Source organism: Prunus persica, chromosome G5, assembly GCF_000346465.2.
Source record: "Prunus persica cultivar Lovell chromosome G5, Prunus_persica_NCBIv2, whole genome shotgun sequence".
Lineage (NCBI taxonomy): Eukaryota > Viridiplantae > Streptophyta > Magnoliopsida > Rosales > Rosaceae > Prunus > Prunus persica.
Window position 1 is genome coordinate 15,682,191 of NC_034013.1, and position 24,048 is coordinate 15,706,238.

General features: G+C 37.8%; 3 protein-coding genes, 1 long non-coding RNA gene and 1 pseudogene across 4 annotated transcripts; 1 reads left to right on the forward strand and 4 right to left on the reverse strand.

Moving 5' to 3' along the window:
- LOC18776496 (transcription factor TCP15) lies at positions 203-2,097 on the reverse strand. Its single transcript, XM_007209122.2, has one exon. The coding sequence runs from the start codon at positions 1,839-1,841 to the stop codon at positions 597-599; it is 1,245 nt and encodes a 414-aa protein (XP_007209184.1). The 5' UTR covers positions 1,842-2,097; the 3' UTR covers positions 203-596.
- On the forward strand, positions 7,384-8,937 carry LOC18776057 (annotated as a pseudogene).
- On the reverse strand, positions 10,667-15,431 carry LOC18776830 (NAP1-related protein 1). Its single transcript, XM_007209415.2, has 10 exons — positions 15,194-15,431; positions 13,254-13,376; positions 13,115-13,165; positions 12,785-12,856; positions 12,558-12,668; positions 12,412-12,473; positions 12,234-12,297; positions 12,046-12,102; positions 11,888-11,932; positions 10,667-11,142 (listed from the first exon to the last, which is right to left on the reverse strand). The coding sequence occupies exons 1-10, from the start codon at positions 15,320-15,322 to the stop codon at positions 11,059-11,061; spliced, it is 798 nt and encodes a 265-aa protein (XP_007209477.1). The 5' UTR covers positions 15,323-15,431; the 3' UTR covers positions 10,667-11,058.
- On the reverse strand, positions 17,065-20,561 carry LOC109949375. Its single transcript, XR_002271890.1, has 4 exons — positions 20,302-20,561; positions 19,670-19,829; positions 18,784-18,899; positions 17,065-18,678 (listed from the first exon to the last, which is right to left on the reverse strand). It is a non-coding gene; the product is annotated as an uncharacterized LOC109949375 (long non-coding RNA).
- On the reverse strand, positions 21,001-22,096 carry LOC18776330 (glutathione S-transferase U10). Its single transcript, XM_007210588.2, has 2 exons — positions 21,680-22,096; positions 21,001-21,559 (listed from the first exon to the last, which is right to left on the reverse strand). The coding sequence occupies exons 1-2, from the start codon at positions 21,995-21,997 to the stop codon at positions 21,182-21,184; spliced, it is 696 nt and encodes a 231-aa protein (XP_007210650.1). The 5' UTR covers positions 21,998-22,096; the 3' UTR covers positions 21,001-21,181.

Consider the following 24,048-nt stretch of genomic DNA (forward strand, 5'->3'; position numbering starts at 1 on the left):
GCAGTAAGTAACTCACTGTTTCATCCCTTTTCACTCCCCATTTAGCCTTCACTATACACATGAACACAAACTTGGTGGTGGCCTAGAGAGGGAAAGGGAAGAGAGAGAGAGAGAGAGGGAGAGAGAGAGCCCAATTGTTTTGTATGTTAGGTAGGAGACTTACCCATAGCATGCAAATAAGATCACTTTCACCAACACAATAAAAAGCAGAAAGTAATACTTGCTTTTCATTGAAAAGAAAATGAAGGGAAAAAAGAAGAAGAAGAAGAGAGGATTAATTGCACAAACAATGATGATCGTATACTGTGTGGTAATAAAAAAACTCCCAAAATGAGACTATTAATAGAGAGCAGCCAAAATAACCCATGTTAAAAATAAGTGTCTTCTTTTCTTCTCCAAACCCTAAAAAACTCTCTCATCCCGGCCATATCATATTAATCACACAAAAAAATTGGAATAAATAAAAATAAACCTCAGGAATTTTAAGAGCAATCAATCAAACCTCACGTGTGTTGTTACACAGCAAACTACTACACATGTGGGAAGAAATGACGACCACCACCGACGACGAAGAACTGCTGACCATCCATCTTCATCTATGAATGGTGACTAGTACTATCATGCCGATCGTCTCCTCCGTGGTGCGAATGGGACCCACTTGCTTGCTGGGATTCTGAAACACCCGTACTGGACATGTGCCGGTATGGGTTAAGCCCAGCGAGCATATTTAACTGCCCGTCACTCATGTTATCGCCGTCGTTACCTCCACCGCCGCCTCCAGAGCCTCCCAATTGTTGCTGACTAGGCAATAGGGTCATAGGAGCAGGAAAATTCATGAAATGTAACCCACCTGGCATGGTCCCTCTATACAACCCGCTGTTGTTGACCGAAGCTGGGAAAGTCCAAATAGGGTCTCCACTCATAACCTGGTTATTAGAATTCGCTACCATCCAAAAATTTGCCGGAATCTGGCTGTGGTGGTGGCTGGCCGGGACTGCGCCGGTGCTAGATTGCAACAAGTATCCTCCACCACCTCCACCGCCGCCCCCGCCCATTTGATTCAAGTCCTGCTCCGGCGGCCTCCGCTTCCTCCCTCCCATGCTCCCCTCCCCCGACGCCGTCTCCGAGAGATCCAACGACACCGTGTCTCGCAGCTCCTGCTTGGCCTGCAACATGGAGGCGTGCATGCTGTTGGTTTGAAAGTTTAGCAGAGTCGACGAGCTGTCCGAGGACGAGAGGCCGATGCCCTGAAAGAGGCTCCGGCGCTGGTTCTGGTGAACCGAGAAATTGGGGCTGTAATAAGAAGATCTTAACTGCGAAGGCACCGACATGCTCGAGCCGGAACTGCGGAGCGAGATGTTGAGCGATGTGAAATTGGCGGGGATTGTGCCGGTGCCCGTTGCGGCGATCACCGCTGGCTCTGCCTGCTGGAGAAGCCACTCGATGGTTTCTCCGTCAGACTTGTGGCCGAGCTCGCGGGTGAGCTGGAAGACTCTTGCAGCGCAGAGGGCCGGCATTCGAATGCGACGGCCGCGTCCGTCGACTTTCGTGTGGCGGTCCTTGGTGGAGGTCCGCTTGGGAGGAGGCTTTTTGGAGGGCTCGGCGGAAGCTTGGAGAGTGGAGGTCGTTGTGGTGGTGGTGATGGCGGTCGCAGGGTCCACAGTGGTGATGGCTAGAGAAGGGTAGGGGGAGGTCGAGTTAGAGCAAGAGGCGGCTTCTTGATCTAACTCCTTCTTTTCGAGCAGCTGGAAAGGGAAGTTTGGACGGTGGTGATGTTGCTGTTGTTGGTAGTGATGGTGGTGGTGGTGGTGGAGTTGATGATCTTGATCACCTCCTTCCATGATCGCATGGGAAAGAGAATTATGATCAGCTTGTGTGAAGGGTTTTATTATGAGAGGAGGAGAGAGAGAGAGAGGTCTTAATTTAGTAGTATAATTGGTTTTGGTGGGGCTCTCAGCTCAGCTCAGCTTTCTTCAGTCACTCACAGTGGTACTATATTTACAGGACTAGTCTGTATATATTTTTTTTGGAAGTCTCTCTTTGTTGTTGTTGGGCTGGAAATTTGTATATGAGAAAATGGAGAAATTTGATTTTGATGATGTGTAGAGAGAGAGAGAGAGCTATGGACTAGTACGGGGAGAGAGAGAGAGAGAGAGAGAGAGAGAGAGAGAGAGAGAGAGAAGATAAGGGAGGGAGGAGGAGCTTTAAGCAACAAAGATAATGAGTGGGAATTATATGGGTGAGCTTTAAAAAGCAATTTTTTTTAGGAAAAGAAATTGCTTTGTTGTTGTGCTGAGCTTTTTCTCGCTTTCTTTTTATTTTATTTAATTTTATATAATTATATGTTCTGTCATTCTTTAGGAGGGAAAAATATCAGAATATCAATTATCAAATACACCCAAAGCCAAATAAAAAAATAAAAAAAAACAATATCTGAATTTTAATTTTCAGGAGGAGGAGAGGTGAGGAGGGAGAGGGAGGGAAGGGGTTCCCCTTTTTATTGTGGTTGGACAGCCCCTTTGGTTCAGACTCCACGTGAGGTGCTCTTTTTATCATTCAATCCATAAAGACAATGGTGGCCGAGGTGGGACCCAATCCCAAGTCAAAAAAAATTTAGAGACTTGGAAAAAAGGAAAGATTATAAAGTGGGTCCCTTCTCATTCAAGTAATCATTTCATTTTGCCTTTGGACCCCTTTGCCTTTCGCTCTGCACCTTTGCTATTTGTTGCTTGCCCTTGCTGGCATGGGAGCAAGGAAGGAACTTTTGAGATCCCCTTCATGAACTCAACTAGTAAGTAAAAAACTACTACTCCCCTCCTCTTCCCTATTGGGCCTTCAATATTCATTGCCTCTGCAGCTTCTGGGTTTCCAAAATCTACCATTACATTCTCCTGTTTTGGTTTTGGTTTGTTTTATAACTCAAGTGATTAAAAGAGCGTTCACACGACAAGAGTTTTAGTCTCGCAATCGTATAAATATTTGGTTGAATTATTAGGGGAGATGATGGTGTTAAAAAGTTTTGGGTTATGGTGTTCCTTAATAGATGCTAATCGATGTGGGTGTTACCCTTTAGGACCCCTTTGGTAGCCGATGGCCCTGGATTCAGTACACGCCTTCCAAATTTAAAATGTACAAAATGTTGAATGTGCAATGATGATCATACAGGGCTACTGGTTTATGTGCAGGCTGCAGGCCCATCTAAAATCATTTTGGTTTCTCTAAGGAATCTGTTAAGGTTTGTTTACATCTTTGCTGGTCCATACATCCCACTCATTTGAGCAATCTACTTAATTAATTAGTTTAACAAACAACCCTATTGGTTTTCTTTTGTTCATTTACATCATTAATTACACTTAAAACACTTGAAGAAAGAATATCCTGTGCTACACTGAGCTCTTGGCTGGACTTGCCTAATATCTCAAATTGAAGTGCCAACTTGAAATTGATTGGATGCTTTGTTGAGTACCACAGCTAATGTGGTCTGCTCCACATCCAACATTGCTCATGTGGCACTGATGTGATATACTTACTTTGGCTGGTTGATGGTATTTTTGTCTTTTCCAATCTTAAACTGAACATGTGGCAGAAACTGATTTGTTGGTTTGAGCAAAGAAAACTAGATCAAGGGAGGGAGATGTTGATGAGCCATATTGCCATAAAAGAAGATCAAAGAAGCAAGTCCTAATAATCTTTATATAGCTGGTCAGAATTAGTCATGATCTTTTGTCCAGTAGCAATTTAGAACAGAGATAAGGACTAGCATTTAGACAATTGCTTTGCTTGACCTGATTGTCACAACCACTGTTAATTTTCTATGCCTTTTTCTTCTTCTTTTTCTTTCAGATGAATGATTTGTGATGCCTCAGTAATAATAATCTTTATTAACTTTTGTAGGGCCAGTTCGTTGTAGGTTTTTTAATAAGTGATATTAAGGGAGAGGAAATTCGAATACAAAACTTCAAACACATGAACAAAATATTCTTGACCGTTCAAGTTACAAGCCCCTTGCCGATTGGTTTGATATTCGCACAACCTATCACCATATATATACATACCAATCTAGCTCTTTGTTGATATAATTATATGTTTAAATCGTACAGAATGTCTTAACCATATTAGCACCTAGCTAGCTAGGTTAGCTATTTCAATCCCACTAGTACAATAACTTATTTTAATGACTTGAACCAAATCTAATGGGGGCTCCAGTTGAACAAGTCCATTGAAGCGTGTGGCATCATCTCATTGGGGGTGGCAGGGCTCTTCTGTACATGACTGAATTGTGGGGTTACTGTCGAGAAATGTGAACCAGGAATTAGCAAGTGCTGCCTTTTTTTGAGACCACATGCCTTGCCACTTATGTAATGCCATTGAAGGAGACAGCTTACCATCTATCTATTCATCTCTGCTTGTTAATATCTTTTCCAGCTACAATTTTTGAAAGGCAATTTCTGGATGTTTAAGTTTTGATACCCTTGCTCACGTTCAAAACCAAATGGAAAATTCCACTCACTATATTTATCTATACAGCTAACCCTAATACATGATTAAGGTTATAATTGGGTGTGTTTAGCGGAGACTTTATGTTCTAAATTTCTAATATTGGTTTAGCTGTTGTGTGATTAGCACATAATCATGTGCACAGCAGCAGCTTTGCAAACAATACTAGGCCTCTGCTAAAACTGAACCCACTGAGCCATTTTCCCAAAAAACTGTTACAAAAGTTGGTTTTGTTTGGGCTTTTGTTGGGTTTTCATGTTCTTTTTCAAGCTCAATCAATGTCGAGGGCTTAAATTTGGTTGGAGCCATACGATTATCATTATTTGAGTTCATTGCTGCTGATAATGCTCTTGATCAATCAAATGGTTGGTTCATTGGGAACCAGCTTAGCCAAAACTTGTTCTGCTAAACCAAAACATTAACCTAAGATTCTAAGACATGTGTGGTGGGCAAAGAAAAAGAAAACCTAAAACTTCTCAATTTGGAACCATGAAAAATATAAAAGTTGGGTTTGGTTTGGTTTAGAGGAGTAGACAGTTGGAATCTTTGCCTTCATGTAGGGCTGGAAGTTGCATTGGAATATTTTGAAAACAGAGGGAGTTGAGTCACATCACTTTCTCAACTTTTTGTCTGCCTCTATTCTGGGCTCAGTGACTTCAGCCTCTCTCTATAAAAGAGAGAGAGAAAAAAAAAAAAAAAAAACAAACAAACAAAATGCCCTTTGGGATCCCTTCTGTGATCCACACCTTCCCTTTTCTTCATCTACACTGCAAATTGCAATGCATGCATTTCCCACTAGCCTGCCTTGTTTTCTATGTTGCTTAGCTATAGATTGCTCATCATCACTATTCACTTTCCTTTGAGAAATGTGAAGAATCATGAGCATATCCTTTATGCCCATGTTTAAAATCTGCTTTTTATTACAAGATCTTTGTATTCAATTCACAACACAATTTGTCACATATTTATATATGTTTCTGTAATTTGTAATTATGATTTTACAGATTCTAATTCATTAATGGAGAGAATGAAAATGAAATATTCTCAAGCTCTCAGTAATGTAAACCTGGTGTTTCTTCCTATATTAGCATACATAAGACTTGATCAGAAGAAGATTAATGAGTTATAAATACGAATATATTCCCATTGAATATAAGCGCGATTTAGTGACTTGATATTAATCTATTTCTTAGTAGTCAAAGATGAACTATTAACTTAACGACTACAACTGTGTGTACATGCAAATTCACGGATGAACTATCAAGAACTCTATATTCAAATGTGAAGATAACTAGGTACATATATTCTCCCACACAATAGCGCTTGCCTCAACAAGAAAATATGATCGGACAAAAGATGAGTACACCATACTGGGATTTTGATATGGATGTTACTTTTGCTGGACCAATGAAAAAAGTCAGTTTGGATGACTTTTTGCTGTCGTGCAAGTTGCTAAAATCCACGAGGACACTGAAAATCTTATCCCCAAAAACTTAGAGAAGTCCAATCAGAACACAGCAGCTAAGCATGAAAAGACAATGAACCAATGACACTAAATAAATGTATCTGCATTGGACAATGGACATGTGAGAGAGGCTCGCCTCAACACATGCTGTAATTCTGGCTTTCAATAAATCAAATTCCTTTGTTTTTCTTTCTGGTTTTTTTTTCCACCAAGTCTCTGAATTAAAGAAAATTCCAAATTTAGCTAACTACCATCACAAGGCTCACTGTAGACAGTGACTGAGCACCGATACTGCTTTCCCAAATTTACATTTGTTCGCAGGTTGTAATTAATTAAGTTGCAATAATAACCTACTGATCATTGGAGTATGAGGTCCACACATGCATGCACTGGCTTAGATAAGCTTAAGAAGCTTCCATTTGTCCCCTTTTTTTTATATAAAAAAAAGTATAATTAATTTCACATTTTTCTACGACACCTCTAATTTAATTGGTCTTTTTTTTTTTTTATACAAACGATATTGAGGATGAGGTGTTTTAACAGACACTGTCAAAATGTTGTAAAGGGTTCAAATTTGTGACTAATAGTATGTAAATCAATCTTATTTTTCATTGAGTTAAACCGCTCATCTAATCTAATTTGTCTTAAGTTATACATTAAATGTGTGAGTAAACCAAGATTAAAATAGAAAAAGTATTGCCTTAAAGAATAACAAAATCTCTTATCCTAATTTGCACGTACTTTTATTTATAGTGCTCGACCTAAGATTTGATTTGAAAACAATCTTACTTTTACACCTCATATCTTTGTTCTTTTCAGTAAAAATAAAAAATAAAAAAAAGATCCATTGAACCTTTTTCACCCCTTTATTCCAAGTCCCCTTTTCTAGATGAAGACTACAAGAATCATATAGACCTAGCTTCCAGGAAATTATATATCCATATATAACCAGTCTAACAGGACACAATTAAATGCCATAGAGTGACGCCTTCAAATTATTATTTGCTTAAACCATTTGAATTATATATATACATTACTTTTGCCTTTCCTTTCTGGTTGTAATGAAAAGGAAAAGAGATTTTTGAAAGAAAAAAGAAAAGAAGAAAAAGGAAAAAGGGTTTCATTGTCCGCAAATATCACTGCATCACAGTGAGGGATCCGAATCTTATTTGAGGGACTTCTTGTAAGACTTACTCTACATTGTATTTTAATGATTAACCGTACATCATGTATTATATGCACTTCCTTTTGTTTAGCTGTTGCAAGAGAAGCATTTACGTTAACGGCTCAACAAAACATTAATTAGGCATTCACCACATTAATTGGAAGATGATAATCGCATGACATGAGGTTTTGTTACAAAAAGAATGCTTGATATAGTGAGAGACACATCTACTCTTCTACAATTACAAAGCTCAAAAATGCAATCTCAAGTACCCTTTTCTACAACGGATCTCGTTCTATTGCCCATCTCAACAATTCTCATCTTCCTAGCTTGCAAACTCCACAACCGTCTAAGATTTAAGCTTCCTCCAGGACCCTACCCATGGCCTATCATTGGGAACCTTCACAACCTGGGAGCCGTTAGATCTCGGTGTTTTTTTGAGTTGTCACAAGTTTATGGTCCAATCGTATCGGTGTGGTTGGGCTCAAGTTTGCACATAGTAGTTTCAAACCCTGAATTGGCAAAGCAAGTGCTCAAAGACAATGATGAGCAGTTAGCACATAGGCACAGGACTTGGTCTAGTTCTAGGATCACAAAAAATGGTAAGGACCTTATATGGGCAGATTATGGTCCTCACTACATAAAGCTTCGGAAGATTTGTATGCTTGAACTTTTATCTCCTAAGAATCTTGAGACTTTTAGACACGTTAGAGAAGATGAAGTTAGAGCCATGATAGAGTCCATTTTCAAAGATTGTAGCAAGTCTCAAGATTATAGAAAATGTTTAGTGGTCAGAAAATACTTGAGATCAGTGGCATTCAACATTATCACAATGCTATTGTTTGGAAAGCGGTTTGAGAATGAAGTGGGTGAGCTAAACCAGCAAGGGTTGGAAATTGTGGCAATTCTGGCTAATGAAAGAAAGCTTGGTGCATATCTACCTATTTTTGAAGAGAATTGGTGGCTCAGATGGGTTTTGTGGTTTCAAAGTACTGCAATTTCCAGACATTTGGCAAGGAAAGAGAAATTCACACAAGCAATCAAGGAGGAGCATATGCTTGAGAGTAAGTCTAACGGCGTTGGTGGTGTCAAGCAGCATTTTTTGGGTGCATTGCTTGGTGATCAAGAAAAATACGAACTCACTGAGGATAGTGTTGAAGGACTACTTTGGGATATGATCACTGCAGGCACGGACACAATTGCTATCTCAGCTGAATGGGCCTTGGCGCAGTTGATCAAGAACCCGAGGGTGCAACGAAAGTCCCAAGAGGAGCTTGATCGCGTAATTGGGCTGGACCGCACGATGACAGAATCCGATATTTCAAGCCTTCCTTACCTAAAATGTGTAGCCAAGGAGGCACTGAGGCTGCACCCTCCAACCCCACTAATGCTACCTCACAAGGCCAATGCCAGAGTCAAGATTGGTGGGTATGATATCCCTAAGGGAACCACTGTTCATGTAAATGTTTGGGCCATAGGGCGTGATCCGAAAGCGTGGCCCAACCCGGTTGATTTTCGACCCGAAAGGTTCATTGAAGAAGACATTGATGCAAAGCGTCATAATTTTCAGCTTCTACCATTTGGTGCAGGAAGGCGTGTGTGCCCAGCAGCACAACTAGGCACCAATTTGGTCACCTACATGCTGGGGCAACTTTTGCATAGCTTTTGTTGGACATTGCCTGAAGGGATCCAGCCCAAGGATATTGACACGTCAGAGGGCCCAGGATTGGTAAGCTATATGCAGACCCCTCTACAAGGGGTCCCAAATTTGAGATTGCCACCACACTTGTACAAGCAGTCCCAAGATTGATACCAACCATGTGTTCAGCCCTAAATTCCTAGACACAGTAACTCTTGATTCTACTTCCAACAGTCTGAACCCAGTAAAAAATAAAGAGTAGAAAGCATGTTAAACTTAAGAATATCATGCCTGTGAATTTATAATACTATCGTGGTTTCAGAAACAGCTTCCGAGATTAGTTGTAGAAACCCTTTTTTCTGTTCTTTTTCTTGCAGAGTAAGAATTTGTCTAAAATTTGATGAGAATTTATCTAAAGTACAGATTTCATTAGAGGTTGGATTTAATAAACTTGACATGGTCACACCAAATAATTACTCTTTCTCACGACGTATATTTCAAATAATATCCAAGTCTATCTGCTCAAATACATAAAGCAAAGGATGATATAGAACAGTACATGATGACTGAAGGGTCTAACAACAATTCAAGTTACCGAAAGCCTAAAAGGACTTCCATCTACAGCATAACAACAAGAACAAACATCCATGTCCAGTCCAGATATAGAACAGTATATCAAGTTATATATAGCTAGCACATTCGAAAATTCAACCCTACCAAAAAATTGTATGTTGCTGACAAGGGTTTCTTACGGTTGAGGTTGGTGATTCAAATCCAAACAATCCAATGTGGACAATAGCAAATTGGAAAGCTGACCAGAAAAAGTTTTTTTTTTTCTGAGCTGCGTTACCTAATGCAGAGCCTCAACGTTTGAACCACAGACACAGAGCCATTATACAAACAAGACCATCTAATTTTCCAACATAAATCCAAAAATAAATGTTGGCAAATGAACACTGCTAAAACGTACAACTAAACATAGTTGAAGGACGTTTTACCTAAAGTTACAGAAAGTTTGGTGCTCTGAAGCTTCTGATGCTAAGAAAACTGATATGTTTAAGGATGATATGTGCTCTGAAGTTTCTGGTGCTCCGAAGTTTCTATTTGCTTAATATTATGAAATTCGTAATTTATAAGCTATCGTGGCATATTGTTCTTCCCATGAATATGCTGATGCTGATATTTATTATACAAGAACTAAATTACAAAACCTACATAACAAAAACCAAAAGGACACGAAAAGTCGAATAAAATACCATTGAAATAGAGCTACACTTGGTGTTTTTACGACTTTCTAACTATGCAATTGTCTATGGTTCTCAATTATTGCAATGTTGGATTGCACTGGTGCAATGAAGTTTAATCAGATTCTTCCTGACTTACCAAAGACCCTTAGTATTTTAGAAGAACTAAAAAGAAGGACTACATCAAAACACAAACGAAAACCACATTTTCAGCTTTTATGTGACAGACTCCCGTTGTGCGACAGTTTTTGGTCTTTTACCACGGTTTTCGTGGTTTTAATACGGCTTTTGTTTTACTTTTTGGGAAAGTGGCTTTAGCAGCGGATAAAACAGTCGCTAGGCGTTGCTATAACATGCTATTGCCGTGGGATAGAAAACCGCCGCTAAAAACGTGATGAGAGTTTAAAGCTATCCCTCCACTTTAATCTTGGTAACTCTGAGAAGCGAAAAGTAAAACAAAATAATGGAAAACCTGCTTTTCACTATATTTATGTCTACTAAGAGCACAAAGCCTGTTAAAAACATCAGGCGTCACTGTTTATCTACTCTATGAATTAAAACTTCGGCCACCCTTTAAGCATTCATGGTTTCCAAGACCAGCAGAAACCTTTTCCTGTTCTTTTCCTGGCAGAGTTAAGAATTTCTCTAAAAATTGATACCCGATAATGAAAATCCCTACTATTAGAGTCAACCATAAAATGATGCCAATGAGCTTTCAACTCCATAATACCATATATCCTCATTCATGTCATTTAGAAACAAAAGAAAGCCAAGACCCTTATAATATTGTCATTCTAGAGATCTGCATATCAGGGAGAAGCCACAAAAATAACCCCATTGTAACAGAGAAACGCCATGAAACAAGAACCAGTGACTGGCTTATGAGAGCAGTCAAGTGCCCAGATGGCAGGACGCTGTCAAGAAAGAGTTATGATGGTCATCCCCCTGTCACCTTAGACTTTAACTTATCGACTACTGTAGACCACTTTACACAAGCTGTTAACAACGCAGCAAATGCCAAAAGATTTGAAGACCCAGATGGATGTTCTCACTTTCCATCATCCTCATCACCGTCTTCATCATCTTCTTGGTCATCGTCATCTTCTTCAGAGTCATCATCCTCATTCTTTCCCTGTCAATAGGCAAACCTCAAGAATTAACATAAGGGAATTTCCTGCTAAAATTTCTATGAGATTTGTAACAGATAGATAAGGGCAGCATATTAGAGAGGTTCAGATGAAAGCAAGTAAATAACCACATATATTCAACTAATAAAATTATTTGCAAGGGTGCAAGTTATCTCCATTCTCAAGTCAATAATGAGGTCCTTACATTTAAGTTCATCTAACCACAAGAATTGCACAAAAACCATCAATTTACATATGCCTCCAGGTAATACAACACTACATGTAAACACACACACACATGAATGTAGCAATGCAGGAATTGTAAAATACAATATCGGTCATAGCAGCTCACTGAAAGTAGTCAATTCACTTTGTACAAGGATGCCAAACACTACAGGTATAGATGCCACAAGCCTATCCTAGACCACTGACTACTTTAAGAAGCAAAAGGCCTGAACCTGATGGAATCCTGTATATGAGGTTCAATTTGAACATATCTTATTATATGAAAGTAAGTCATAGCGATGGATAATAATGATCTAGTCATGCAATTGTGAAAAAATCAATAACAATTTTCTTTTTTAAATCACACAGCAGTACTTAATATCCGGCCTCAGCATCTTCTTGTATACCACAAATTTTAAGGCGTTAGAAAGTACAGATTTAAGGTTTGGATTTAGTAGAAAGGTTATCCATGTTTAGATTATTTTTACTCTGCTTGACAGTTAAACCAAAAGGATCTGCATTTACCTCTTCATCAGCCTCTTCATCATCGAAATCCTCATCATCAGCCTCCTATGTCAAAGAGGTCATGAACTCATTAGAAAAATAGGCAAACAGTAAATGCTTCTAAGAAATAATTAGACTTATGCTTATGTAATAGGGAAATAAGGTAAAAGAGAAGTTACATGGTTGAAATAAGTAAGAGGATTGGGCCACAGATCCTCCTTAATAACCTCCGCAATCTGCGGTATGAAGGGAAAGTCACAAAAGCATCCATATAAGAGTAAGAAGAACTAAGGAAAGATTGTCTGGGTCAATATTGAAATTGGTACAAAGCACTTGTTACGATCTTCAAATGCAAAAATAAACTAACCTCATCATGAATCTCATCGTCCAAAATATCTTTCTGTTGACTATCACTAAACCAGCTAAAGAAGCTACATGAAAACAATAAAATAGAGTGAGGATTGCAATTCCGGTCAATTTGAAATAAGCATACAGAAGGATAATGTAATTCTAGAGGTCCATTCTAACAGATCTGGATAACCAACCTCTCCTCAGCCTGAGGTCGCTTGTTCCCTTTCTTATCATGATTAACTCCATTAGGTATGCCCTTCACATATTAGGTACACAGTAAGTTAAAATACCCCAAATTGACAGGCAGACATAAATTGAATACAAGACAAAAATCTTATACCATTCCCTCTTTCCACTTTATTGATGTGGCAGAAACTTTTGTTACTTCATCAAGGAAAGTAAAGGTCTTCGTAAGCTTCGCATCTTCAAAATAAGGATTGGGGCTGAAATGCTGTACATTAAATAACGAAATTTAGTTAATCTCAAATATTCAATAATTGAAACATAACATATAACACACCCAAATGCCATTCAAAGATAAAACGGCAAAGGAAAGGAGAAACTCACGAAAGTAATGGCGTAACCAGACTTCACATCCTTAAAATCCTCCACTTCCAGAGAAGTTAGATGCTTGAAAATCTATGAAAGGAAAATGAAAAATGAACCCAGACATAATAGAAAAGATTGAGGAAACAAGAAGCCAATTTGAAATATTACATGGAAACAATATCAATGATTTCATTGATTATAGAAGATAAGGTAGGGAATGTGAGTAACTGATTATGCAATTCAATGATCATCAACATATATTTATTATTTGCAGAGTAATTAAAAAATAGTTATAAAGAGAAAGATGCACTAATTAATTTCTGGCGCATATGGGAACAAATACGAAACCTTTTGATCATCTTCGGTCAAAAGTTCACCAAGCGCAGGATGACTCAGGAACTGCAGATTAAGGAGCAAGTCAATTAATTGGGAAAAAAAGTCATCATAAATTCTTCCACTCAGATATAAATAAGGATAGATAACTAACAGCAGTTAACCAAAAGTCGGGAATGGACTTGATGATATCATTTCGTTTATCATACACCGGCTTGCGTATCTCGTTATACTTCTGCTCCACTTCCAGGACTTTATCACTGGCTTCCTCATTGATCTATAAAACATTCAAAAGAAAACATAAAAATCCAAGGAAAACGGTTGGTCCATTGCAAATTTGCAATAATACATAAATTGAATATCAGTACAAGTTCGTGCGCAAAAAATTCTTAGTAAATTTAGGTTTTAGCCACAAAAAAAATTTCACTTTTGGAAAAAGCCAAAGCTTTTTCAAAAAAGACAGAAAAACCTCTCAACTTTCAAACCAAAGACATGCAAATGTAAAGGATTCCTTAGGAAATCCAAAAATAAATACGGGCAATTTTGTCCATTTTGGCTTCTATTAAAAAATTTCTCTCTCCTTTGGCCTTTTCCAAAGTCTCCCAAATTCTTAATACAAGTGAACCATAGAAGTTTAACTAACTAGTAATGCCCAGCCTACAAACAAGGCCACAAAGTGGAAATGTAGCGTGGTTTCCATACTATCAGGCTCTGTTCAGTTAACCAGTTGAGAAACAACAAGAAAAGAAAACGACTAAACTTCCTAGCTTTTGGTTGTTTGGTTATTAATTAACAAGAAAATGACATGGAACAGAAAAGGAAGAAAAATAACTTTATTTTGCTTATGGAGATGATAGCTTGTGCAGTGCACCTACGTCACTCATCTCACGTGCAACCTTGGCTCGTTATGTTATGGAAATTGGAGTTATTTCTGGGCTAGTTATCAAGAGCCAGCAACTGGCTGCCGGATCCCGTCCCGCAACTAGGACAATGTTACTTAGCCCTGTTCATGTCTGGCGCAAGAAGCTCGAATAGTGAGCTGTTATACACTTTTTCAATGATGTCAAGGTTTTATTCGATTTTGCCTCTTGAACTTCTTTTCAAAGTAGGCAAGATTTCAATAGGTCTCGTACAACCAAAGCTACCAAAATTGTATATTCTTCTCTTTCCTTTCCCATCAATTTTTTCATGCAAAGGTGGAACCAAGAATTTCCACACGGGTGTGCTAAAAACTTATTTTCCCCCTTTATTATGTATGGGTGGCTGACTACGGTTCTCTTGTGAGTTGCTCGGATGGAATGAGCCAATTTTTTCTAAGCTGGGTGGGCCAACTTCCACTAAGTGGGTGAATTTCTTAAAAATTGGCAACAAGTTTTCAGTTTTCCAAAATCTTGTACGGGGCTGGAGCCCACACTAGCCTAAGTATGGCTCCGCCTAATCAAACACACGAAAACAGTAAACTTCACGTTCTCTTCCTTTCTCTATTTTTTTTCCCTCTAGTTGAAATAAACCAGACCTATGGAAGGTTAAACAAAGGAGAAAATTTAATTACCAAAAGCAGCAATTCAAACTTCACAAAATGAAACACATATCAGAATTGACAGTTGCAACAATTATACCGAGTATCCAGTGTGTTACAACAAACAACAAAATGAAGCACGGGGCTGCTGCCTACGCATGTCTATATAATGGAGCGCCCCTCAATGGTTTTTTTAAAAAAATGGAAATTGTAGGCAATGTTGTTGCTCTAATAAGCTAAGGCACTGATTTTCTATCGAAACCAAGCGCACCCTCAGATCCTTTTATGGGTTTAGGCTTTTATCAAAGCCATAAATCATTCCATCCTATGGGTTAATTTCCTACATCCTCATAATAAAATTAAATTGCACTGCAACTCAGGCATGGGCTGAAAAAGTTGAATTCAATGCGCCTACCTGAGCAAGTTAATAATTCAAGAGCAATAAGAACACGAAAAGCTCTGAATGGGCAGATAATTCCCAAAGAAAACTTTAGAAAAAAACCCTTATTTTGCCTCAATTGTACAGGGAACAAGGGTACAATAATCTAATGCGCAGATAGGTATAGAGGTACAACCTTTTCGAGCTCGTCTTGGACCTCCTGCAACTTTTCGATGGAAAGGACGAGCTTCTCATCGATGTGGTCCGAGTTATCATCTTCGGCTTTCTCTGAAAGCTTCAGCTTCTTGCCCTTATCAGCCACCATCTTCAACTTCCCTTTTGATGCTCCTCTAAAACCCTACCGCTCTCTCTGTCTCGCTCTTATTAGGCTTTCCGAAATGAAGGTGCGAATGTAGAGAGAGAGAGAGAACAAAAGGGGTAGGGTTTTGGCGAGTGTATAATCTGCTACGGCGGCCGAAAGTATAGTACCGACATTAAACCAGTCATCTCTTGACATGTAATAATTTTTTCTAAAGAAAGGGATCGTTGACCAGCCTATAGAAGCAATTTGGGCCAGGCCGAATGTTTTAAAACTCCACCTTTTCTTGTATCCGCGGCCCATTCTAAAGCTTATTAGCACTTTTTTAATATACAAAATTATGTTGATTTTGGAATTAAATATCTATCTTAAAGAAAAATCTTCAAAGCGTTTTGTTTGTTCCCATTGTGTTAAAAAATTATTGGGCCAGGAATTTATGCTTTAGATTATATATATTAGTAAACATATTTTTATTATAGCATGACTGAAATGATAATTATGTTACGGTCACATCAAATAATTACTCGTTCAAGTGAAACATCTACTTTAGAAAAAACCGAGTGTATATGCTCAAATACCTAAAGTAAAAGGAATGAACACCTGCATTTTGGAGTTCCCATGATGGCTGAAGGGTCAGACAACAATTCAAGTTGCTAAGACCAAAATTGAGAGCCTAAAAGGACATCCATCTACATCATAACAACAAGAACAAGAGATCCATGTCCAGATATAGAAAAGAGCACTCAAATACATATCAAGTTTTATATATAGCTAGCACAGCACATTCGAAACTTAACAACCCAACCAAAAAGATTGTATGTCTGAGCACACAAGGGTTTCTCATATGGTTGAGATTGTCTGGTTGGGGCACATGCAGACACAGTAAGGGCATCCTATACATCCCATAAATATTGAAAACCTTGATTTTCCATTTTGTTTCCCACAATATTTTCTTAAAAGGAAAGCAAATGTTTTCATAGCTTTGCTTTTGTGTCACCGAGTGAATTAGTTTCTTTCTTTATTGAAAAATAAAAATTGTTGATTTCAGCTGCAACAAGTTGCAATGGTTGCAACTGGCTGGAAGAATATAGACTAGAGTTCCAGTCTTTTCATGTTAGCTCCTGCTTTGATGTCTTCCAAATATCCTCAAATGTCAAGCAAAAATTTCTTTTTCTTTTTCAATTTGTCGCTGTTCTTAGGCCATTCGAATCCAAACAAGCTAATTGGGAGAATAACAAATTGGAAAGCTTACCACAAAAAGTGTTTCTGAGCTGTGTTACCTAATAATGCAGAGTATCAACGTTTGAACCACAGAAGCAGAGCCATTATGCAAACGAGCCCATCTAATTTTCCAACATTAATCCGAAAATACATATTGGCAAACGAACACTGATAAGTTTGTAATTGTATATGGTCGCAATGAAGTTTAATCAGATTCTGTGTGACTTACCAAATATCCCTTAGTATTTTAAGGGAAGTAAAACGAACGCCTACATAAAAACAGAAACAAAACCACCATTTTCAGCATATGTAACAGTTTCTTTATATTGCGACGGTTTTTGGTCTTTAGTCCCGGTTTTGGGGATTTTAGTGACGATTTTTATGCTCTTTCTCAGTAAAGTGGATTTAGCAGCGGTGAAAACCGTCGCTAGCTGTTGCTATAGCACCTTATAGTAGCGAATCCAAAAACCGCGGCTAAAAGTCTGACGACATTTTAATTTGCCTCCCGCACCCGAAACTAGTGGTTCTGAGAAGCTCAAAAGAAAAATAAATAATACAAAAAAACCTCCTCCTCAATATCAACGTATTACAACTTACAAGAAAACATTATTAAAAGTCTTGTCCAAATTCAAATACATGAAAATTCTCCAGTATTTCCTCCACTGACATGCTAGCAACTTCTTGCGTGTTGTCATTGCTCAATCCTTCATTGAAATGCTCTCTGAGAAAATTCAATTGCTGTGAAGGGAAGAGCTGAAGCTAGACTAAACCCTCCAATCCTGGGAATGCTACCTCTGAACATCCCCTATGCATCATCAGCCATCTATATGCAACAAATTGCATGCAACCAGCCATTCCTACCTAAATTTCACAACATTTGATAGAAACTGAAAAACAACTATCACCTCTAACTTTCAGCCAATGAGTAATAGATCCACAGAAAAATTCAAGACAGGCATGTGAGGCCCAAGCCGAATATACCAGGGGAAAATTGCTCTCTAAAAATTCCCTTCCCCATCTTGGTAAACATGTTATAGGATTAGGTTAAAATAAAAGTCAATGCAAAATTACCGAAGTTTATTTTCTGACTATAGCCCGACCACTTTGTTGCCAAGATTTAAAATAGTATGTTATCTGGTGATGAAATTTAATCAAAATGGTGGGAGATGGCACATTGATAAAACAGGAATAGAATCGCAGAAAACCCCTCGATGATTATATAAAGGATAAACAGTGTTAATATCTGTGCACCTATGTGATCAGTGTGGACGTGCACAACAGCTGACACGTTCCTTCAACTCTAATTGATGAATGTTATGGACCTTATCAAGGATTGTCAAATTCCATCAAATATGAAAAGTAGTCATACATATACTATATATGAAAATTGAAAAGAAATTGGAAAACAAGCCTAGATTCTTTGAAGAGTATAAGAAAGATCAAGAATTAACATTTCCCGCAGATCACCTAATAGGTTGCAACTGCAATATTAAAATAATTTGTGTGACACAGCAATGAATCGGCTACTAATTGTACTCAAAGAGTCTTTAGATGTACTACAGCAGAAGCTGCTTTGGGGTGACCCAAAAGCCTTGCAAATGAAGTATGAAGAATAGCTGCATCATACTGCAGGAGATAATAGCTACAACCATAAGATACTGAATGAAAAGAAGCTATTTACTCTCAGTCTACCACTACTATTGTATAACGCACTAATGGGGGCAGACCGTGAAGATGAAATCCAGGATGCAACAAAAAGAGTTCCATATCAGAAAGAAGGAAATAACTTGGAAAATGGCACATTGATAAAACAGCTATAGAATTGTGAAAAACCCCTCAATGAATTATAAGGATAACTAGTGTTTGTCTCTGTGCACCTATGTGATTAGTATTGACACGCCCAACAGCTGACTGCATACAAGTGCCAAGCCTTGTTCAGGTGACATTAAGTACACTAACATCACATATACAGCATGTGATGCTTGCAGCAAATTTAGTCCTACACTGGCAACTGAAATTCGTCTGAAAATAATGATAAAAGTATCCAAAAAACAGAATTGATACCTCAAGGTCTTACCATGCAGTTGAAATCTTATTTTGATCACATGATCACATCTAACGGAGTGGCAAGATATGCATACCTGGACAAGATAATGCAAGTATAAATCACCCTACAGGAAATACTAAAATAAATTATAGAACTATGAATAGAACAAAGTAGGACAAAGTATAAGCAAGGTACATACCACCAGCCAATCCACCAAGCATGAGTCCCTCAATAGAACTATCAATATGGAAATATTGATTTTGTAATTTGCTTCCCATACTGTGTCTAATCTTCCAAGCCTTCATAGAACAAAACCTGCATAATGCACAGGAAATTCATAATTTTGAAGCCAAACTATCATCCTAGAAATAAGAACCAGAGCTTATTAGGAAAGGGCAACAGAGTAATGACAACTAAATAAATTAGAGGCCAAAAGGCTAACTGCCTATGATTCACCATTGATCAAAATATGGTACGTCTGAATTTTCTGTTTTGGGACAAAATAAAACAATAAACTAGTGAGGCCAGGGAGGATGCATGTTCAGAAGTTGCAATCCTATTTTCCTAGTGTTTCAAAACAAATGATGTAAAGGCCAAAAGAAAAGGGTAAGACATGCAAACTATTGCTATTTATGGTAAAACTGGATTGTTAGTGGTACGACCTCAAACTGAGAAATTCTTTTTTTTTTCTTCATTTTCTTTTCCTTATAAGAAACACAAATCTTATTAATCAAAGAAGAGTTACAAGGAGGATGAATAAGACGTCCATCTAAAATCCTGTGAACATCCTCAATCCTAAACATCAAGTACAATCAAGTGAAAACAACTATGTGGATGATACACACCAGTTGTTCTAAAGAGGCCAAATGTCTTAAATTAAATACTATTCATTGCCTAATTCCAATCCTAATGAAAAACATAGAGAAGAGGGAAGGAGGAGGAGAGAACACCATACATTTGGATACAAGGCTTCATAGGTAAGATATGCAAAGACTTTAGCAAGAAAATAAAAGGCCAATACTTGGAAATTTACTTTCTTACATTGAATTTAAATAAATTTAAATGCCATCCATATCATTACATACCAAACGTTTGAGCTTCACCCATTAGCCATGAATATTACATCTACAACATCTTTAGCATGGCTCCAAATACGTGTCTTTATGGTCTCAACAGGATGCATCATTCCTTCCCCATATGCCACAACAATAGCTCCCCACACAAATTCCCTCCAAAGTACATCGACTGATTAAAAAATCAATTAGTAACTTCCCACAAGTCCATAAATATTTACAATTCTGCCATGCAAAACATTACAAACACAGAACCATAATTTTTTTATTTTTTTTATTTTATACAAATTGGCATATGCAATTACACATTCACTAAATATCAAAAACCTTGATTTCTTTTATTTCCCAACAATAGTTTTTCACAAAGAAACAGAATATTTATCACTTAAGAATTTTATTTAAAAAAACATAAAAATTGAGGTTTTCTTCTGCTTCAAATTCCAGACATGGAGAGTCAAACTTATAAAAGTCAATGGTTGCAATTTGCTAGAAGATTAAAGTTTCAATCTTTCATTGTAATTGCTTGATATCTTCCAACCATCCTATTATGTCAGAATCAAAATTTCAATTAAAAAAATATCGCTATTTCTATGCCATAATATCCATCAAATTGAAGTGGAAAAATCCAGAATTCGAGGGCTTACCGGTGACAAAAGATAACGAATTGTGAGCTCCCATTTGAGAGGAGTGAGAAAGCGAACTCCTAAGTTCAACGTTGATCAGAACGAACACTATGCCACCTGCTGGTTTTTCTTTTATCTTGGGTCAAATGGGCCTCTGGTTTTGGGGATTAGTTTTGGATCGTTGGATGGGGAAAGAGGAAATATAAAAAATGTGGAACTAAACAAAAATACACTTGACCAAAACAAAAACAAAAAAAAACAAAAATACAACATACACAAAAACAAAGTCAAGACTACCCCTACTGTTCTTTGTTCCTATAGGGAAGAAACGACATCGTCTTAGTGATTTTCTTTTTTGCAGTCAGAAATCTGCAATGTCACGATCTCAGTTGTTTGGAAATGCTCTGTCATTTTAGAGGATCTAGCGTTTACCATGTTTACAATCTTTAGTGTTGAAAGCATGAAATTATATTTGAATATAACATATTTGTTTGACGAAAGAGCATTACTTTTGGTATTTGCTGATTTGGTTTGCAGTATTCATGCAAGCTTCGTGATTTAAGTTACATCAACAAAATCAAAGAAATTGAAGTATAACACCGAGACGTGGTCGTAGGCGTTTTTATAACGATATATTGCATGTATCATGTTTATTAATCACATTTCTTATAAAAGGGAGACCCCACACAATGTCAGTCTCATATTTCTATAAGAGATATGTCGTCGTACCAATCACTTTATTCTTTTACAACAAATTAGATAACATTGGCGAGCAGAACCCAAGTAGTAGGATTGTTTCTCCCATTATTTGAGACTCCATAAAGTGCCACAGACACAAAACAAAACAGAGTAATTGACAACAAGAAGCAAACACAACTCAACAATTAATACTACTAAATGGTCACTCTGCAGAAGATTTGAGGGCCTTTTCTCTAAAGAACTTGAGGAAAGCCACCACCTTCTCATGAGGAATGCTCGCCGCCTTCACCGCAGGGATCTCAGTCAGAGCTGTTATGGAGGAATAAATTAGTGGAGTCTTCTCGGGGGTTATAACTTTCACTCCAAGGGCTTCTTCCTGAGCTTCATTTGCACCAAAATGTGAACAAATGACCACCTCTAGTAGTCCCACATTTTCTATGTCAAATGAATTTGGAAAGCCATTTGGGAAGAAACCCTTCAATCCCTCTTCAAGTAACTTGAGTTTCTCAGTCACTTCTTTAATGGCTTTCTCTTGTGCTTGTCCACTGGTTTTGAGCACTGAGACCATGCTCTCAAACACCTGCACCAAAGAACAAACATATACAAGTTACTTTAATAATTTAATTAGCTCGAGTAACTCATTAAGCACTAAACATGGCTATAAAGATGTACACTTTTTTTTTTAGTTCTCAAGTCTCACCTGTTGCAGATAGCTTGCCCAGAAGCGAACTTGGGATCGTTTATAGGGATCTTCTGGTAGAAGTTGAGGGCCAGTTTTCCAGGTTTCATCAATATATTCAAGGATGACAAGAGACTCAACAATTGTTTTTCCATTGTGGACAAGTACTGGAACTTTCTGATGAATGGGATTCAGTTTGAGGAGCAACTGGCTTTTGTTCCTCAAATCTTCTTCCACATATTCATAGGGTATGCCTTTGAGTCTGAGAGCCAATTCCACCCTCTTAACATAAGGGCTTGACCACATTCCATATAGGGTCACTTTGTTTTCCTCTGCCATCTCTCTCTGTCTCTCTCTCTAGCTTCTGATACAACCAAGGCGCCTCAGCCAATAGGATTGTAGTTTACAGACTCCAATGGTTAAACAATTTTCTTGTTCCTAACAATTAGAATATCATGTTATCATATTATAATGAAATCAATTCTATCTTCCAAATCTCTACCAACTACATACCGGGTCAAGTTTATTGACCAGATAAAAGCAATGATATGTTTCTTAGAGCATTCAATAATGAAAGCAGTCGAGTTTATTGACCAGATAAAAGCATTGATAAGTTTATTGACCAGATAAAAGCATTGATAAGTTTATTGACCAACAACACACCGGGTTACGGTCAATTGTCAACATACGATAGGACTTTTTTAGTATGTATTTTATGAGTATTTGTATGATTTTTTATACAAATAATATTGACGAAAGTGAGGTTTGAACATATGACCTAGGCACATGGCTTGTCTACGCTTTTCTCTTATTCCGGGATGTATTTTTGCCCATCGTGGAAGGATTACTCCTTGGACCCAAGCCATATGAATGGGTACCGCGATCTTTTCTATTCCCTTGTCAGTGGCCATGCTTGCCTCCTCACCCACGTCTATTGGAACTGCCACGAGATGAGGTGGCATTCACTTCCTGAGATGCATCATTTACTTCAGGAAATGGTGCTGAGTCTATTGGGCAAGATTTGTGATTTTTCAATAAAAGCTCATTGTTCTGCTCAGCCAACAAAAGGTAAGTGATGCAGGAGCATAGGGGTGGATCAAGATAGATATTTACCATTTAATTAGTTATTTCATGATATATTGTTATTTTCTTATTTAGGTAGTTTTATGATATCTTTTATTATTTATGTGTGATTTTATAATTAATTAGTTTACTTTTGGACCAAGTAGCCTTGGTGCCCAAGTCTTGTAAAGCCTATAAATAAGGCTAATGTAATAGTTGTAGGAGATATGTTGATGATTAATAAAATCGTTTATTTGTGGCATGGATTTGCTACGATATATGTGAGTTTGCACTAGCCCTAGATTTCGGTGCTCGTGTATGTGGTTGGTGACCTGTGTTCGGATCCCAATCTCCATCAATTGGTATCAGAGCTATGGCTCAAGATCTGCTATATCGGGGAGGTTTTTGGATGGAGGGTCGTTTTAACAACTACAACGACATGGAGGAAATTAGGAGGATGCTACGGCAACTTACAGAACGCATTGCTCGCATTGAAGCTCGAACCCAGATAGGTAAGAGTTCTGACGGGGAGGGATGTGTGAACCCTTATCTGAACCGAGTAGCTCACATCGACACTCTAAGCCGTGAGAGTCTCGACGGGGAGTACGAGGGAGATAGCCCTTTTCATTATTGCGCTCCGCTGTGTGAGTCAAGTGAAGAGGGGCACGGTTATTCTCATTGTGTCTTTGAAGGTATAAATGAATTTGATAATTTTGGTGCATCTTGTTATTCATCAAAGTTATTAAATTTAGATTTACCTCCAATATTTGATCCTTGCAACTGTGAAAATTGCAATGAAAATTGTTTGGGTGTTCAAAGCAATTTTGATAAGCAATTTATTGACCAGAATAGTGAAGAGATGAGAATTGAGAAAACTTTCGAAGATATTATTGATTTTATGGGCATTAATATTTTCACTTGGAAGGTTGTCAAAAATCTAGTTGATTTTGTCAATTGGTTGAAGATTCTAGAGAGAAACATTTGCATTGCTAGAGGGAGTAAGAAGCCAAGAATAACGAAATATTCCAAATATCTTTTTATTTGGAAAGGAAGGTTTCAATTGGATGCTAAAAGATCTAGAATTAATACGAAGCAATTGAAGATTCTACTCGGATTTTCCACAATCAAAGGCTTGAATTCGAGGACGAATTCTTTCCAACCAGGGGAGTCTGATGCAGGAGCATAGGGGTGGATCAAGATAGATATTTACCATTTAATTAGTTATTTCATGATATATTGTTATTTTCTTATTTAGGTAGTTTTATGATATCTTTTATTATTTATGTGTGATTTTATAATTAATTAGTTTACTTTTGGACCAAGTAGCC

Bases quoted from the DNA above. Each gene is read 5' to 3' on its own strand.
- LOC18776496 (XM_007209122.2), bottom strand. From the start codon at position 1,841: ATGGAAGGAGGTGATCAAGATCATCAACTCCACCACCACCACCACCAT.
- LOC18776830 (XM_007209415.2), bottom strand. From the start codon at position 15,322: ATGGTGGCTGATAAGGGCAAGAAGCTGAAGCTTTCAGAGAAAGCCGAA. The intron at 13,166-13,253 runs GTTAGTTATCTA...CTTAATCTGCAG, and splicing joins CCGACTTTTGGTTAACTGCT to TTCCTGAGTCATCCTGCGCT. The intron at 12,298-12,411 runs GTTGGTTATCCA...GTTTTCATGTAG, and splicing joins CGACCTCAGGCTGAGGAGAG to CTTCTTTAGCTGGTTTAGTG.
- LOC18776330 (XM_007210588.2), bottom strand. From the start codon at position 21,997: ATGGCAGAGGAAAACAAAGTGACCCTATATGGAATGTGGTCAAGCCCT. The intron at 21,560-21,679 runs GTGAGACTTGAG...TCTTTGGTGCAG, and splicing joins GGGCAAGCTATCTGCAACAG to GTGTTTGAGAGCATGGTCTC.